Here is a 19,352-nt window from a genome sequence, read left to right on the forward strand (position 1 = left end):
AACGGGGAGGCGGGGCAGCGGACGCGCCTCTGCGGTGGCGTCACCCGGAGATGGCGTCACCAACCGTCGCGTCCCCAGCGCGCGGCCTGACACCGCCCGCCCCGCCCCTCCCCGCGGCCGGCGGCGCCGTTCTCTCCCAGCAGGGCCGTGGTGTCTCTATGGTGAGCCGCCCTTCTTTCCCTTCTCTCTATGGTGCGCACCCAGGCCCCTCCCTGCGGGGGCGGCGGCCATCTTGGCCGGGTGGCGGCGGCGGGAGCACGTTGCGTGCCGGCCCGCGGGACAGGGGAGGCGGCTCCCCGCTGCGGCCCGGCCGGGGAGCGGGGGCGCCTCGCTCTCTCCCCCCATCTCCCGGTAAGCGGCCTCTGACGGGGCGGGCGGGGAGACACCGGCGTTCTCACACGGTAGGGGGGGTAGGGAAGGGGCCCCTACCCCTGCCAGCAGCCGCCGCCGCCGGCTTCCCGTGCTGCTGGCCCTGCCCCCGCCGCTGGGCTCGGCCCGGGGGGGCGGCCTCCACCCGCGGCGCTGGGGCTTGGGGCTCGCCCCCAGCCCCCGCGGGAGGTGGGGGGGGGGGGGCGACCGCTCCTCTCCCGGGCCTCAGGGCCGGCCGCTCCCGGCCTGGCCCTGCAGGTGGGCCGGCTGCGCGGCAGCGCCGAGCCGCCCCGGAGTGGCTGTGCCCCTGCCTCAGAGGGAGCCGGGCCGCGCGCCCCACGGAATCCGGGACCGGCTCCCGGCGTGGGCCCGGCGCGGGCAGAAAGATCGGCCCGGGGGGGGTGGGAGGCCCTTCCCCGGCTGGCGCTGTCCGCACGTGCAGTTCGTCGTCTCTGGCCAGTTGTACGTCATCTTCCAGTGCTTTGCTTTTTCGTCAGCCGCCCTGTGCCGTGCAGCAGCAGCAGGGTGAGGAGACAGCGTTTCCTTCTGCTGCTGCCTTCAGCCGCAGGAATCGCTTTCGTGTGCAGATCTGCGCGGGCTCCTGGCGTTGTGGCGGCCGGGGCCCGGGGAAGGGAAAGCCGGTATTTTTCTCCTGTGAAAGCAGGGACTTCCTCTTCTGGAGGAAAAAAAAAAAAAAAAATATTTTGCCTTATTCTGGGGAAAGTTAATATCCATATGTGTGATTCTGCGGTGAGGAGATCAAGACTACTTGCAGGTTTGATAAGGTAATAGGGTAAGGCTGTTTTTCAGAAGGTATGTGTAAAAACAAAAGAACAACCTGGCAGGGCTTTTTTCTAGGACCGTGGTGGTCTTTCCTTTCTGGAATGCACTTAGTTATTTCACCTGCAAATTTCTGTGACAGTTTTCAAGTCCTAATTTAAGTTTCTTTGCTATGGTTTCCTAAACTCTAGTCCTAAGCACGTGGTCGTGAAATACTGCTGTAGTTTTCATGTGGTAGATTGCTAATTCATGGGTTTATTCTCATACATTTCACTTCGTGTTAAAAGGAAATATTAAAGATTGAGTGATAATTAATACTGTTCAGCACCGGCTAAACACACCCACTCGTTATGCTGCATCAGTATATTTGACTATATGCTTTTCATATTAACATTGTATTTATTTTCATATTCATGTCATGCCTTATGAGTAATAGAATGAGTTAAATGCAGTAGGGAGGTTTGGGGCTTGTTTGAACTTCTTTTTGTGCACTGTCTGAGTTTCTAAAACAAATGTCAAAACCTTAAGCTTAGACTAGTTCTTAATTCATAGTAGATTTTGTTTGTTCCTGTAGCATTTACTGTTATTTCTGCTTTGACACTTAAAAATGTAGTCATCTCCCATATGCAGTTTGAAAATCTGTTCTTTGTCTTTCATGTAAATTTTCCTTGGGTATTCTATTTCTTAACTTTCTTGTTCTTACTATGGAATGACTCTATGTAGTCCATTAGCAATGGATTGAGAGGTAATTCTTGAGGCTAATTTTTCGGAGGAAAGTGCAAATGCTGCTCATCCTCACTTCCTTCCACAGCATTTATCTTCAAGGTCTGATGCAATGTAATTTAATAAAACGTTAACTGTTTTTCTGCAAAGTAACTGAAGTATAGCTCAATTGTGAACACAGCTCTTGCCTTCACATCGTTTAATGGAATTGTCTCTGGTTATGTTTCAGTCTTCATTTACTTTTTTTTTTTTAATGTTTCTTTGTTTAAGTCTGAATAATTCAGTGCAATTACAAATCCTTCTTAGTCATAATTCACTTGACTTAGTAAATTCTAATATAACTCTAATGTCTGTGAAAGAAATAAATATTCTTGATGCAGGTACGTTACATTTTTTCTACAGATTTTACATTACTGTTGCCATTTGTGACAGGTAGCAAGGTCTGCTTACATGCTTGTGAGTTTGCTTGGTTTTTTTATTATTTCTTCTGGTGTGTCAGAGGGAGCAGCAACTGTGTCAGAGACCCTAAGAATGCTGACTTAAAATGCTTGTGATAACACATTTTGTGTCTTATTTTTAGACATGTTCTAATGTTTGTATTGTGTCATAATTGGACTTAATGGACAGCTTTTAGCTTCAATAAGTGATGTTTTCAAGGTGGTTAGAACTTTTTTTTTTGCTAGCAGTTGTTACTCCTTCTCTCATTCGTTCACCTGTGACATCAGTCCATTGTTCTGAAAGATTTTCTGTTGTCACTCCGTAAGAATTCACTAATTCAAAATAATGCTGTACTCTTGTAGTTAGTAACAAATTAATATATTCGTACTTTGGTTTTTGTTCTGTTCTTCTTGATTTGGAAAGGAGAAATGCAGACATGAACTTAAATGCTTCTGAATACCAGTTTCTCCTGCCCTTAAACTGCTGACTGTACTTAACAATTACGAGTATGCTGTATTGTAGCACATGCATATTGTATGTGTTGCTGGCCTGTGTTCAGTGTATTGAGACTTCTCCTGTCTGCACCTCGAAATCAAACAATCCTGTTTGGTATGTTAAGTTAAATACCACTGAAGTACCTGCATACAAATATGTAACTAGAGTTCAGTCTGGTTTTGGACAGTGTTGTTTAATTTGCTCTGAACGGTCAGTTCTAAGTAGAAGTTATTCTTTTCTCTTGTGGACAGTTATCACCATAGACATAAGGACAGTCCTGGAAATACTGCAAAAGTGGCAGAAGTCACAAATATTTTTTTCTGAAAATAGTTTTAAGAGACACTGGAGAGTGTTTTGGATAAACTGACACTACTTCCATCATGTAGGTGGGACAGGGAGGCATGAGTGTATGTCTCCGTGCCGGTTCATTAGTTCTATTTCCCCCCGCCAAGTACTTTATAAATGCTTGGTGTACTTCTGTGGCCCCTTCAAAACTCTTCACCACAGATGGGCATTTTCCCATATAAGTAGGTTAGAAGAAAAATAAAAATCTTAGGCTGTTTTATTACTTACCAACCACGGTCTGATTCAGCAATGGGTAGTAGTGTAAACGTGAGTCTGATTATCCCACCAAGACTGGGTGGAAAGCTTGTTGAGGTACGTAGCAAAAACTAATTGTTTCAAGCCATATTTGACTCGGTCTTTTCAAGCAACCCCCATCCCACTCTGCTGTGGTGCTTTAAGCTGAACAGCAGACTGGAAGGGTGGATGGCTGAGTGGGGAGTTTGTCTGGTCTGCTATCTGTACTGCTCAGGCAGTAGCCTCAAAGAGAGGTTTGGGAGATCGGGTAGGGGAGGCAAGCTCCTGAAGTACAGCAGCTTTGTCTTCTAGAGCTTGCTTTTGGAACCCATAGAAAGTTTACATGCTAGTTAGAGCTAAGATAACTAGTAGGGAGAGCCCTGCCTGGCAGGCAGGCAGTGTGGTCTGTCTGCTCGGGGTACTCAGCCACACAGGCGTTGTTGGAGAAAGGGCTGACGCAGATTAGGCACTTCCCTTGGGAAACCAAAGAGTGAGTGATTCACCCCAAAATACTCTATGCACTGCAAACTACAGGACTTTTATGAAAAGCACTGGGATATATTCCCAAAGAACGTATCTTTATTTGAAGCACTGACAAAATCCAGTACCTGTCTCCTAGAATATTACCCTGACTCAAACATCCTTACAGTTTTAAGAATAAGATTTCCAGTTTCTTGTTTTCTTATGTAGGAAAAATGTATTAAAGTGAGAATCCCAAACCCATTATTCCATGCCTCTTGGCCTCACCTGCAGATTTAATTGCAATGTTCAGCCCTACTTAGTCAATTTGGTCTGACAATACAGAACTGTAAAATCCCTTTTTAATTTTTTTTTAAATATTCGGTCATTTATTTGAAAACATCAACTATGTTATTAGGACTTTTTGGCTTAGAAAATGTTAAAAGATTAAAGAAAAAAAATATTAAAAGTAGAAACTGCCGCAGTAAGGTTGGCAGCATGACTAATACTTACATTCATTTATATCTGATGAAGAATATCTTTAGACATTAATTTAAAAATAATTTGGAAATTGAAAAGAGGAATAAGACTACCACTTCTAAAAGGACCCACTTAAAATACTCATAACTATGGTAATAATGGATTTAAAGATACAATAACGCCTTCATTTCTGACCTTTGCTCCCTGTTAGATGCCAGTCTCTTCCTATCTTTCATATTACAGTAGTATTTGTAGGATTTCTTCCAACTAACATTCACAGGTGGGTTTAGGGAAGGATGGCCTTTAATGTGATAAATGGGCTGAACACCTATTTTATTCTTGCTGCTTTCAGGAGATTGGAAGTCACGATCTGTCTTCATATAATAGCCATATGTAGTAAATAGTCTCTAAAGTGGTGCAGGATACTTTAATTTGGTGGAGCAAAGATGAACTGGACATCCAGCAGAAAATACTTTCTTTAATAAGAAATGTTGGAATCCTTTTCTTGGAAGGAAGTGCATGTGCAGACTGTGTGGAACCCTGAAGTATTTCAAGACTCCTTCCCAGTTATGTCTTTGAACTACTGATACATATTGCATTGAATTGAAATTATTTTGAATTGGCATAATGTGTAGCGCTGCTATCACTTTATTTAGTGGTGTTGAACTGGAAATGCTTTGTACTTTATTTGTGGTCTTTCTTTAGACCTAAAAAAAAAATCTGCTTGTCATCTGTAATATCTTGTAAACTTCCGAGAGCCTCATAATTCAGTTGTCTTTGTTGTTCTGGAGTGGGAGCAAGTGGAGGGACTTGTCCTTAGGTGTGTAGGAAGATTCTTCATAGGAAGATAAAGTCATTATTATTGTTCTTCTCAGTAGTTTGTGTGAATATGGTAGAGGAAAAATAAATGCACTTTAAAATACATTCCACCTTTTTTTTAATCTATCAAGACTTAAATTTAAAATTCTTTATCCTTCCCTCCTTTGTGCTACAATTGTTGACGTAAGTTCCCAGTACAATCTAGTGCTTGTCAGTGTTCATTCCAAATATCTAAGCAAGGGAAGAGACAGTTATGTAAAGGAATACAAGAAGTCCTTTCACTTCTTTGAGTGCATTTATTTATGATTTCAGGAATATTTAACCATCTAGTATTCCAAGATCTTTTTCTTTTAAAAAGAAAGTAATTTTATAAAGAATCTTGCTTATTTTTATTAGAATATGTTATAGTCATTGATACCGTATTAGGAAATGCAGAATGTAATTGTAGTTATTCAAATACTAACGAAATTCAAAAGAATCAAACCTCATCATGCATGTCTGTTCACATTGCCTGGATTACTTTTTCTATATGCAACTACAGATTTTCACTTTGAAAATGGTTTAAATTTTACAGCATTTTAATTATTTAATATAGAATATTGGCATACAGTTTGCAAAAGGAATATTATAATCAGATTCTTGGAGTAATAGTTGTAGTCACAATTTGACTTTACCAGACACTGTAACATGAACAAGGTTACTTTACACAAGGCAGCTCGTGAAACTGAAATTTGCAGCAGTATAGATTCTTCTGTTCTTACTACGACATGCTTTTCTCGGAAACAAATACATTCTCGGATATAATCACAGTTTTATTTTACAGTGGAGATAATAGTAATGGAATGGAAAGCTGATATTGAAGACTTGTGCAGTTTTTTATACATCAGTACCCTTACTACTTGTATCTGAGACACTGAACTCTGCTAGTAATAACTTCAGATATGTATGTTCTTCTCTGTGCTGTCAGTAATTATATTCTATTTTGGATTTTTTTTTTTTCCCCCCTTAAGATCTGGAAGACTCCCAGTACTCCTCCTCATAATTGGTGTATGTGTTTAACCCTAAATTGTGCATTATGGCAGACAAATTAACAAGAATTGCTATTGTCAACCATGACAAGTGTAAGCCAAAGAAATGCCGTCAAGAATGCAAGAAGAGTTGTCCTGTGGTTCGAATGGGTAAGAGATGTAACAAAGTATTTAAGCAACTGGACAAGTTTTAAATAATGTTCTACTAGAAGGAACTAGTTTTTTATAATTGCTAGGTTTTTGTTTATCATTCATGCTTCATTTCATAAAGCTTTTAGAAGTATCACTGAAAGCGTGAACAATTCATAGTAATAATGCCACTTTTCAGTTCTTCAGATGATCTGAAGCTTCAGTGAACGCTAATCAGTTACGTGTTCCTCTGTGGAATTTAGTAGTACTGGCAAGAATTCTGATTCATTAGAAACTGTCTTGAGTTAATCTTATTCTCTTTCACCAGGAAAACTTTGCATAGAAGTCACATCACAGAGCAAAATAGCATGGATCTCAGAAACACTTTGTATTGGTTGTGGTATTTGCATCAAGGTAAACGTTAGGCTGCTTTAGTTAAAGTGATAAATTTTTAGTAATGTTAAATATTATTAATTAAATATTTAGTAATGCATACTGTAACTTCAAAAAGCAGTTTTGTTTCCCTGAATAATCAGACCTTGTTAACTGTTATTGTTTATAGAAAGTGAAGTACTGTGTCAGTTTACTGAACTGGCTGGGTTGCAGGGTGTGGGTTGTAACTTTTTGTTTGTAGCTTTGGTTTTGTTCGTGGCTATAGGTGCCAAGCAGGAGAAAGGTGTTTTTGTAAAAGAGCTAGAGAGTATATGCAGTGTGCCTTATTGGTATTGTAGACTGACAGTCTAAATTGCTAACTATTTAATTTGAAAAATGTGGTATAGAACTTCTTCGGAAAGTTGACTATGTAAATGGAAGTGAAGTAATTTGGTAAAAGTTCTTTTAAAAATATTTAAATGCACAGCTGGGTGCAGTACAGAACATAGCATTTTGTTAATAAATTGTGCGCAACAGTAATCTATAAATTCATTTCAATTACAGAAATGTCCTTTTGGAGCCTTGTCAATTGTTAACTTACCTAGCAACCTGGAGAAAGAAACAACACATAGATATTGTGCCAATGCCTTCAAACTTCACAGGTATTTTATTTTTCAAATCAATGTAAAAGAGGCAAAAAATTCAAGTTTTTGATAGCCTAAACATAGTGCACATCAGGGTGTTCTTGGTTATTACCTCAGTAGCTTTCTTTTTGAATGTTAATTACTTTTTTCTTATTAAAAAGTATTACAATGAAACAAAATTTTAGTGCTCATTTTAGAGAGCTTCTGTTTAAAGAACAGACTGCTCTTAAATCTTTCTTATGATCTTCTATTTTTAAGGAATATTGATCTAATTTGAATTATATCTTGGCAAGTTAAAAGTAGGCTGAAATAATCAGAAAGTCTGAAAACAGGTTGTAACATTTACTTTACCACCAAATGTTGGTGTCTGACGGCGTTAATATAATCCAAAGTTATCGATGTTGTATACAGGTTGCCTATCCCTCGTCCAGGTGAAGTACTGGGATTGGTTGGAACCAATGGTATTGGAAAATCAACCGCCTTGAAAATTTTAGCAGGAAAACAGAAGCCAAATCTTGGGAAATATGATGTATGTATCAGCAATAAAATAGAGTTGGCACTATAGATAGCTGTGGTTTTATTTTTTCACTGAATTTTTGTATCTGTGAATGCGATAGAATTTGGGAGGACGTTGGCACTTTTCCTACTAACAGCCAGTGAGCTACTCCACACAGAAACAATAGTAGAAGGATGTTGTTAACAAAGGCTTTTCCCAAATTCTGTATGTCTTTCAAGAAAGATAAGGATAATAATTATAATTGTAACACACTGAAGATAAATATCAGAGGTAGGTTTCTGTCTTTAAGTCACACTTAAGGGTTTTGCTTTTTTATACCAGTCTTTAAAAATGTCAACTTTTTTCCCCTTCATAATTTACCAGTTCCCCAGCAAGGGATATAGGTAGCTCAAGTTTTGAAGTTTCTTCTACGTTCAGCATTGTTTTTATCTGAACAGCTCTAGCGTCTATGAGCGCTTACCATGTATCCTTGTGATCTCTTAGGCTTTTTGGTTTTGATTCCTTTGAAGATGATCTCTCATAAAATATGTTATCATAAGTTGTTGTTGAAGATCTTTCCCACTGTACACTTTAATACTGAGTTCTGAAAATCCTTAGTTTCTTCATGTTGCTAGATACTTGGAATTTTGATAGTATTTTTAGAGAACCAGACACAGAACAACTTGTAATCATAATAACAATCATAATCCATTTTTCTATGTATTTACACTAAGTCAAACTGTGCAGCCAGCAAGCAAAATAATTTACAGGGTTTTGTTTACCTAGCACTACTCCAAAGAGTGAATATTAAAGACATAAATAATAACTATTGTGACTCTTGTCAGACAGTACTTCAGTTACTGCCTTCTCACCTTCAGAGTACATGGTGACAATTGAATTCTGATGGTCACTTTTGTCCTTCAAGAAGGACTTGCAGGAACAAGTGTGGTCAAACTTTTTTCATCAGTTTCTTTACCTGAAAGAGTAATGTTTTAATAAATTGTTCATTTCATGGCTGCCACTTAAAACTGCAAAGAAATAATAATTTCCCAGCTACATTTTCCGTTCTCTTTCAAGTTTGGTTTATATTATTTTGTGGACTTCTTGTTTCAGGTGGTAGTATTGCAGAAATAGCAAAACTTTTGACTTTCTGAATGTGTACTTAATTGAATTACCATGCTTCCAAAATCAGACTTTCCTGTGAAGAGCCAAATCATTATGACCACAGAAACACGTGGTATGAATTGAATCTTCCATGTTGCTTCTGCGCTAAAACTTATGAAGCATTTCCTCTGTGTATTTGCTTGGTTTGGAAATACGGCTGTGTCGCTCTGTTTCCGTACTGCTTACCATCAAAATACTTAACTCAGCACCATTCAGAGTAGTACGCTGTGTAAAACGAAACTGTACAAGTTGGGACTTTTTCCTGGGTGATTGCTCTGAACAGTTCCTCTTTTTTTTTTTTTTTTTTGGTCATTTTTCCTTTGTCTTCTCCTTCTGTTTCCTTGGAAATGTTTGCTAGAAGCAGAGAAAATTACCAAATTTTATTGCATCTTTTGTGCAAGTTGGTCTTATCACTCCAACCCTTTTCCTTTGGATTAGCTGGATCTGATAGTTAATAAGTGCAGTTACAGTAATCCATGCTATTATTTTCCCCGTGAAGTAGTTTCACTCATAGCTTCTTAACTGTCTAGGGACAGTTTTGGATGTCCTAGGTGGAAATTTAAAATGCTTTTTCTTGAAAAGGCTAGTGACACCTGGGGGGGAAAAAAAAGTCTTAACTTCTGCCCCTCATTTTGCAATTTTATAATTTTGCAGAGGCAACATAACAGTTTGGTAACTAGCTTTTATCCAGGCTTTTTTTTTAATCTTGCAAGCATATTCTGTTTGCTGTATTGAATGGAATTTTAAAATTAGATATTTTTTATGGTATTTTTAGAATGGTATAAGTAAACACAGGCTTTAATTTTGTCCCAGGATCCACCTGACTGGCAAGAAATTTTGACTTATTTCCGAGGATCTGAATTGCAAAATTATTTTACCAAGATCCTGGAAGATGACCTGAAAGCTATCATTAAACCCCAGTATGTGGACCAGATCCCTAAAGCTGCAAAGGTGAGGAATTTTATGAGCTAATAGAAAGCTGGGAGCTTCTCCTGTAATACTTCTTTTGTGTTTAAAGATTTTATTTAGCAGCATAATTCAATGTCAAAAATCCAGTACTGTCTGAAATTTTTAATGTTGAAATAACATTGCGGGGTTTTTTTTATTATTTATCATGCAGGGAACAGTGGGATCAATTCTGGATAGGAAGGATGAAACTAAAACACAAACTGTTGTATGTCAGCAGCTTGGTAAGTAATTTTGTGAAGTCAAACTTCAAAGCATTTGAGAAATTCGTATTTACTGAAAAAATAAAGTTACTACTAATGTGATAGTAGATTAAATTATACCTATTAAAAAAAAAGAGAAAAAAGTAAAGATGCTTTAGTTTAAAGCCTAGGGCTTGCTGTAAGCATATCTGAAGAAATGCAAATAATACTTCCTAGTGGCAAAGGCAAACTAATTGATACATGCTAGTTAACAGAACCTAATGCAGTTTCTGTTTCATGGTAGAAAGCATTTATTTTTAAATCTGGAAAAATTTCAGTTACCATCTGCTGCCCTTGCTTGCTTACAACTCTGGCAAAATCTTAGCATCCCCTCTTGTGAGAACCATTGCATGTAGAAAATACTATCCAAGTACGAATTTTTCCAAAAAAACCCTGTATATAGCTAATTTTAATGGGAGTGATACCAACTTCTGAGAGTAATGCAGTTAGTAAGAACAACATCTGCATTTGAATTCTGAACATCTGTTTTGAATTCAGTTGTTACTAAATTTAGGTGTTAATTTAGGTGTTGCTAAATTAACAACAGGGTTCTTTTTAGTAGATTGGGGTGGTGAAGGTGGGGCTGCTTTGAGCTACCAAGAGCGTGGTCTTTGAGTCCCACGTAACTTATTAGTGAAACAGTATATTCATGAAATTTGTTGTTCATAAAGCTGATGAGAAAATACTGGCTTCATCTATTTGCTGTAACATTTGGGAGACTTGATTTTCCTGAAAAGCAGAACTCTTCAGCCAGATCTAACAAGAAACACTTTTAAAACTGGTATAGTTTCTTCTTAGGGCCAGAAATCTTTACCAAATATATGGTGGAAAAACAAATAGTAATGTAATCCTTCTGCATGATAAGAAGCAGCCACACAAATTAATCAGCTAATGCTGCAGAGAAGCCATAACGTGCTGTGACTTACAAATAGCATTATGATGCTGCTATACAAACTGAACACTTATTTTACTTTCTGTTTTTTCGTCTGTGTAGGACGTCTGCTGTGATTATACATGTTTCTGTAGGTAATACAAATAGGAATTGTTGTGTTGGTTATAACATTTCTAAAATTAACCACTTATTTGCAGACTTAACCCATCTGAAAGAAAGAAATGTTGAGGACCTTTCAGGAGGAGAACTTCAGAGATTTGCTTGTGCAGTTGTTTGCATTCAGAAGGCTGATATGTATGTTTAATTTACTTGTTACACGTTGCTTCTAATAATCTGTCTCAGAATATGGTCCTCTAATTTACATTTATTGTTAGAAATAATACTTTTGCTTGAAATACTTAAACAAAAGGATTTTAAAAAAAACCTTGTTTTTACCAACTCAGCAGCTGAGATCCATATTTACTCCGTATATGATCTCTGGGGTTTTTATACTTTAATTCATCTGACTGGAAATAGCTAATTTTACGGGCCAGTGTTAAATTTCAGCATCACACCTTCATAACCTTTCCCTAATCCCACATATGTGTATCCTGTTTGACAGTGTGCCTTGCTTAGCCTCTCTGAGTAAGAAAGGGGCAGATGCTTCCCCACCTCTGGGAACTTGTGTCCCTCTTCTCCTGTCTTGCAACCAGGAAATTACTGTCTAGTCTCTGCTGTTTCCTGACTCCTTGGGACCAAGAAAGCGAGATCAAAAGAGTTACAGGGGTTGGGGGTTTTTTGTTTTGTTTTGATTTTTAAGGTTTTTTTGCTTGGGTTTTGGGTTTTTTTGTTTGGCTGGGGTTTTTTTTTGTTGGTGCAGGTTTTGGGTGGGTTTTCTTGTTTGTTTTGTTGTGGTGTTTTTCTCTTCTTGGAAGATGTCCTTCTTCCAGTCTCCTAAAGTATTTTTGCACTTTTCAGTTCACATTCAATTTAAGCTGAATCAGAACTGAGTGCATGGGATTCCTAACTGATTGCTGATTTCTTGTAACATTTGATAACTTTGTCAGAGCTTTTGGCAAAGTAATACTTAACTCGAACCATTTAACTATTTCACGTGACAGTCATCAGAGATTCAGGGCAGGTGTCAGTACATAATTCTCATTGTTTGTCTCTCTTTCTCAATATAAATAATGATAATTTTTTTATTTCTGTCCATTTAATGGCTAAAATGTTAGTATTAGGTTTGAATATGTAGAAAGCTTGCATTCACTAAGACTTCATTCTTTCTTTTGGGGCTAGCTTCATGTTTGATGAACCTTCTAGCTACCTAGATGTCAAGCAGCGCTTGAAGGCTGCCATTACTATTCGATCCCTAATAAACCCTGACAGGTAAATACAAACTTCAAATGTTTTGCTAGACTGTAATAACAGGTGACTGTTTACAGAGGGAAGAAACATCCAGTCCATCTCCCTAGAAGTGCTGACTTCCCAGTATGGTACACTAATAGATGTTTGAAATATTCTGAGTCAGTAATATTCTATTCCTTTGCATTTTGGGAACTTATTTCCTGTAGTTTCTATATGATTTCAGCATTTTGTAATAAGGATGTGAAAATATAGGTGGTTATTTTTCACCTGAATATTTCTGTTCCATCCCCTTCTCACAAAGACTTTTTTTCTCTCAAAATGTGCCAAGTATTTTTCACTCCAGTCAATCAATATCCTTCCACTTACTGTACATGAAGAAGCTCCCGATTTACACTGAAGATGGACTTTCAACTTGTCATTCACAATATCTGTTTATTGGACAGTTTAAAAAAATGCTTATCAGAGACTTGAACTCTGTCCTTATTTAGTATAAAGCTGAGAAACCACATTAAATGAAAATCATGTTGATAGCTTTTGCTTATGCAAGACTAGAGTAAGAAAGAGAGAAAAAATCTTTTGTATTGAAGTATAAAAGCATCTCTCTGGCTCTATTTTTCAGGTACATTATTGTTGTAGAGCATGATCTAAGTGTGTTAGATTATCTCTCTGACTTTATCTGCTGCCTGTATGGTGTGCCAAGTGCTTACGGTGTTGTTACTATGCCTTTCAGCGTAAGAGAAGGTAATTCTTGCCATATTTCTCTTTTTAAACGTATCAAAAAAATTCTATGGAAGAAAAAAAAAAGGTAGCAAAATGCTAGTTGTCTATTATGTGAACATGTCGCCTTCCTGTTACAGTTCAGTACCTAAAAAACTACTGGTTTATTTTGTGCAGAATTTCTGTTTTACATGATCCTAAATTTATAACTCAACCCAAAAGTCTTAATTATGAAATGCCCTTTGTCTCTTGCTATGGACATAATTTTGATACTTGCAGGTGTTTTGTAAACAGTGGAGTTACACAAAAGACCCTATAAATAGTAGAGAAAGGGCAGGAGACAGTTTGCACAGTACAGAGGTATGTAGTGTTCAACTGAATTGACCACACTTGCAGCACGAAGACTCAGTCATAACTGGTTTTGTGAGAATGGGTCCAACAGCAGTGGTTTCTGTAAACCCTACGCAAACTACTAATACTAGGTTTTCAGGAAGAGCTTCTATAGCCTTTCTGTAGTTTTAGTAAGATTCAGTCAATTTGCTTAATGGCACACACTTTCAAATAGGAGGTTTTGCTGCCTCTTTTAACATGCCATTTAAAATCCAACGTTCTCCTTATCTGATTGGAATTTACAGCCAAGAATTGAAATTCATCTTGTCTTGCTTTGTTGTAGACCTTTTCTAATGATCTTTTTTCCTCCCTTCGTAGGCATAAACATTTTCTTAGACGGCTATGTTCCAACAGAAAATCTAAGGTTTCGAGATGCATCTCTGGTATTTAAAGTGGCTGAGACAGCTAATGAAGAAGAGGTTAAAAAGATGTGTATGTACAAATATCCAGGAATGAAAAAAAAGATGGGAGAATTTGAACTATCCATAGTAGCTGGAGAATTCACCGATTCTGAAATTATGGTGATGTTAGGGGAAAATGGTAAGTGCGGTTCTTGTTGGAAACTGCTTCTACAGTCCTAAATATGCTCCTAAAGCCCTTTTTCAGCCTGGGAGCCTGGCTTCAAAATTACTGGTTTTGAGTCGGGTTGAACGCCTTGTTTCCTAGTGGAGATGTCACGCCATGAGCTTGTTCTCCAAACAGCGGGAACTTGAAGTTATTGGATGTTAATGATGCCACTGTGTTTGCCAGTTGCTCCGTTTTAAGAACTTAGATGGGAAGGATGAGGATTGACCTGCTGAGCTTAGCCGCAAGTCTAGACTACTGTAGCTTTAGATGTCTCTTCCATTTGAAAAAGCAAGTAATAGCAAGCACTGCTTGCTGGAAGTGAATGTAGGGATTCTCAAAGCAGTCTAATTTTAAAATGTGTTCTTTATAAAGTCTTTATTTTTTTTGTATCAGGCACTTGATTGTTAGAGGTCTTAAGTTGCTAAAAAGTCTGAAGTAATATGTAACTTGCATTTTATTTCAGGAACTGGCAAAACTACATTTATCCGAATGCTTGCAGGAAGACTTACGCCTGATGAAGGAGGTAGTGCTTAATACCTTAGTTGAAACCTCTTTTGAAGATACTGGAAAGGCTCTTGTTTTCATTATCAATTTTATCTTTTTATAGGTGAGGTCCCAGTTCTAAATGTCAGCTACAAACCACAGAAGATCAGTCCTAAATCTACAGTACGTTTAAGCGTTATTTATTAAGTATTGTGTTTGCTACGAAAAGCATGTTCATAGTATGCAGGTAGAATTTCTTTATGCCCAGAACAAAAAGCTCTATTAATTCTCTCTCTTCTTGTTTTCTTGTGGTGGGGTGCATAAAACTGAGTGGCATCGTTTTTCTTTTATTAGGGAAGTGTCCGTCAGCTACTGCACGAGAAGATCCGAGATGCCTACACACACCCCCAGTTTGTAACTGATGTAATGAAACCTCTTCAAATAGAAAACATCATTGACCAGGAGGTATTAATTGCCTGAGACAACATCCTAACTTTTCTTCTTTAATTCTCTGCCTGTGCGTGAACTAAATACGGCCTTATTCCTCCCCCCGCACTAGGTTCAAACATTGTCTGGTGGTGAGTTGCAGCGCGTTGCGTTAGCTCTTTGTCTTGGTAAACCTGCAGATGTCTACCTAATTGACGAACCTTCAGCGTATTTGGACTCTGAACAACGTCTAATGGCTGCTAGAGTCATTAAACGGTAAAGTATACATGATGGGAAAAATAACTGAAACTTTCAGTAGTTTTACAGTAAGTTTACATTCAGCTCTCTCTTTTTTTTTATTTCTATTTCAGTTTCATTCTCCATGCTAAAAAAACAGCTTTTGTGGTAGAACATGATTTTATCATGGCTACATATCTTGCTGATCGTGTGATTGTTTTTGATGGTATTCCTTCCAAGAACACACTTGCGAACAGGTAAGAGACTTGTTTGGATTAGTAAGCAAGATGTAGAAGGACAACATAGAAATAAATGGTTTATCAGAAGCATCAACAAAAATAAGGAGGTGAAGCATCCCTGCCTTTGGAAATCTAAGCTGCATTTGAAGTGATCCAAGAGTGTCCTGAGGGCTCTGGCTTTTGTTTTGAAGCGAGGAAAAGAAAACGGGATTGACCCACTGTTAGAGGCTGCCTAGACACAGAGTTGGGGCATCATTGGGGAATGTGACCAAGCCCCCAAAAACTAGAAACTAGACCAGCTTCTGGCTTAAACTAGCCTTAAGCAACTGCACACCAATTATGTTACAGTCGGATGAGAACAAATAAGTGGCATGGCTTGTAAGGAATGAAAAAAAGGACCCATTGTAAACTGTGCTTATGAACATAAATTTCAGAGGTATTGAAAGCAAGCACTGTACTGAGGGTACCTGTATGCAAATCTTGTGAAGTGCAAGTCTTGACAGCAACGTGTAATGTACACTGTCTGTGAGTTTTACTTTTTCAGATGTCTACTTTTGCTCCTGTAAATAATTTCATGTAAATTACAGAGACTTTTTGAGGAGCAGCCTTATTGGAAAGCAGGCTTTTAGAACAGTGTAACTACCAAGTACTTAATGCGAGCCAGATGAAGTAAACACATTGGTCTAGCAGTGTGTTTACTGTGTTTACAACACACTGCTAGCCTGGTTTTGATGGTATTCCTTCTAAAAACATTTGTCTGAATTAAAAAAATCATGATCGCAACCGTTTCTCAGCATCAGTATCTGCTATGATCTTTCTTGTATTTTGCTAATGGTGCAGCTCTGGTTTTTTCTTGGAATGTAAATAACTGAGTGTGCACACACGCACACACGTGTGGATACAAAGTAAAAACGGGAAGGGAGCGGTCTGCAGACTTGTAGCACCATGCTGAGATACCGCTGAAAGATGAGAGTAGTAGTTACATCTTCTTGCCCGAGACAGAACTTGACTGCAATGTGAGCTGTATCTGACATACCAGCATGGGCTACATCTTGTATTACCAGACCTGAATGAGCTCAGGATGGAGAGCAAAGCTGCCTGTAAGCTACGTAGTACAGAACTTCTGAAAATTTAGCTGGAATGTTCTTCTCTTCTCACAGTCCACAGACCCTTTTGGCTGGAATGAATAAGTTTTTATCTCAACTTGAAATCACTTTTAGAAGAGACCCCAACAACTACAGACCAAGAATAAACAAACTCAACTCAATCAAGGTAAGAGAGAAGCACCTTTACAGTAAAGGAGCCATGACTGTTAAAATAAAGCCAGGTTTTGAAATAAGGAACAAAATGAAGACTAATGGGGTAGTTTTGCAGTGCTGGAAAACAGCCCATGAAACAAGTAGTAAGAGTAATAAGGAAACTAGAAAGGAGTTTAGTGTCTTTTAGTTCAGCTATGTTCAAGTCTGCCAAAGACCACGTCAAGTAACATTGACCTTTTCTTCTCTTCCCAAGGACGTGGAACAAAAGAAGAGTGGAAACTACTTTTTCCTGGATGACTAAATATTTAATCTGAACATCTTTGTAACTGGCATATAGAAATGCACATTGGAATGTAAACATGTGTGGATGAGAAGGCTCAATCAGGTTTTAGAACACTTAAATCTTTCAGAGCTTAAAATCTTTCGCTGCGTGTAACATCTGAGACCAGTAGCAGTCTAAATCCTAGTCTGAGTAAAACTGCCACTTTCTATATTTTGGTGACACAGCCCTATTTTCAGTGTAATAATTTCAAAATAGACCACCTTGAATTGTGCAAATGAGTCTCCTGATTCTTCAAAATTTAAGGGAGGTTTTCATTTCAGTGTATCCTACTCATGTACCAAGTACTGACTGCACTTCCTCATTTTAAAAATCTTTGAAGCTGTTTTCTGTGGGAGGGAAGCATACTAAGAATGTCAAGCTACAGAAGCAACTCCTATTCTAAAAGGGTTGAATCTCTCTCCACGAGGGTTTCGTGAATAAATATCCTCCTACCTTACAGCTCTTCTATGACACAGTGCAAAAATTCTTGAATTACTAATTCAAAAGTGTATATTTATATGATGATGTCATGCACACCTTTTCTCATACTATAGAAAAGAACACACTAAAGACAGTACAAACAATATAAAGGAAGATACCTACGCCTTTTTAGTTATCTGTCCCTGTGCATCTTCTCAGGCCTAGCTGCAGGAGAATAATCAGTTAAATAAAGTCTTAAAGAAAATATTTAAATCCTTTTAGTCTTCTGTAACTTAAACCTATGTAGTGAAGAAAGGTTAATGGCCATTTTTTCCAACTCCTTCCTCCATCAGTAAGTGCTGGCACCCACCATAGAACCCACCCACCATCTTTCCATAGATTAAGTTAAGGTGCAAGAATTACTTCTGCCTAAAGCAAAAGCTTTGATCCTTGCTATAGGCGAAAATGAAGGTAAATAAAAAATAGCTTGCCAAAAATCAATTTCCATATAAAGTAAGGTCCTTCAGGGAGACAGAGGGAAAACTGCCTATATTTAAGGGTTCCTTAACTTTCAGCTATATCTTAAAAGTAAGGAAGGGTATTGTCCATGCAACAGTTGTCTGTTCTGCCTTCATTGGCATGTGAAAAATGTTATGAGAAAATATGGCTTTGTTCTTTGTTTACATTTTTGCTTCATAAGTTACAGGAGAAGGCAGTGGTTTGTCTTGTGGGTTGTTTGGGTTTTTTTTAGCCATTATATATGGTAGTAGCCTGGATATTTTATAACTTTGGCAATTATCAGGTGTTACATACACTCTATCTTGCTAGGATGTCTAACTGACAACAGAACTCCATCTCTATTATGTGAGCAGAGGTACTCTGTGAAGCAGCACAGGTAATGGATATGGCCTCACACCACCACCACCACCCCGCTGTGTTTAGACAAAAACTTCCAAAGGCTAACTAAAACTTACAGTTAAGTCACGCAGATGAGTACAGATCCCTCTGAACTTGAGTTCTGCATCTTCTGTTAATCAGTCCTAATTAGGGTAAGGTAAAGATGTGGTTTAGCAAATACCTGAAGCTGTATACCTCAGTTCAGCATATGCTAAGTATTACATACAGTCCCCTACTAACCAGTGGGATCCTGCAACCTAAAACATCTTGCCCCAGGGTAAAGGGTTTGGCCAATCGATCTACAAGTCTTTCAGCAAAGACAGAGGAAACCATACTTACATCAACAGTGAAAGTGGAGAAAATGCTACATCTGCACATTTCAGTCCTTAACCATCCTAGAGTAGCTAGGCAGGGCATAGGCCCAGCTTAAATACTTTAAGTCATTTTTTAAAAAGTAAATTCCGGAAGCACTGCCATGCCTATGTTTTTCCATTGTTTCCCAAGAAGCTTCTACAGAAAGTGTACTGCCTTTGTTCTTGCAACAAAGCTTATGATTAAAAGCCTGCTCTGGTACTAAATGATTACTTCAGTGACTGCTGGACAGATTTGGGCTACAACTGGAATGACACTTCAGAACCTCCCAGGAATGATGACAAGAAGCCCCTTTTAAGTCTTTGTAAGTAGTAGAGGTAAACAGAGGACCCCAGTAGTATCAACTGTTAAATCCCTCAGTGCTTGCTCAGTTCTCGACCTGAAAAACTGAAGATTGCCTCTTTCAAAATTCTGAAGACATTTCTGAATGGAAAAGTATTTAGATTTAAAAAAAAAAAAAAAAAAGCCAAAACACACAACACCACAGCACTGCCCCACCACTACCATTCTGAACAAGAACTAAAAATCGAGTTTACATCCCCTTTTAGTTTGCAGCTTGCCTATGTGTTATCTGATTGTTTATAGTTCTGCTGCTGTCTGT

The 19,352-nt window shown here is 38.5% G+C and overlaps 1 protein-coding gene across 1 annotated transcript; it reads left to right on the forward strand.

Moving 5' to 3' along the window:
- The first annotated feature begins 295 nt into the window (after positions 1-295).
- Positions 296-17,849, forward strand: ABCE1 (ATP binding cassette subfamily E member 1). Its single transcript, XM_075708644.1, has 18 exons — positions 296-351; positions 6,153-6,320; positions 6,628-6,713; positions 7,236-7,333; positions 7,727-7,844; positions 9,789-9,926; positions 10,096-10,165; positions 11,273-11,369; positions 12,354-12,443; positions 13,042-13,163; positions 13,848-14,069; positions 14,560-14,619; positions 14,704-14,762; positions 14,934-15,044; positions 15,139-15,281; positions 15,377-15,499; positions 16,642-16,753; positions 16,994-17,849. The coding sequence occupies exons 2-18, from the start codon at positions 6,218-6,220 to the stop codon at positions 17,039-17,041; spliced, it is 1,800 nt and encodes a 599-aa protein (XP_075564759.1). The 5' UTR covers positions 296-351; positions 6,153-6,217; the 3' UTR covers positions 17,042-17,849.
- Positions 17,850-19,352: the final 1,503 nt, after the last annotated feature.

The sequence above is a fragment of the Pelecanus crispus genome, chromosome 4, assembly GCF_030463565.1.
Source record: "Pelecanus crispus isolate bPelCri1 chromosome 4, bPelCri1.pri, whole genome shotgun sequence".
In the NCBI taxonomy this organism is placed as follows: Eukaryota; Metazoa; Chordata; class Aves; order Pelecaniformes; family Pelecanidae; genus Pelecanus; species Pelecanus crispus.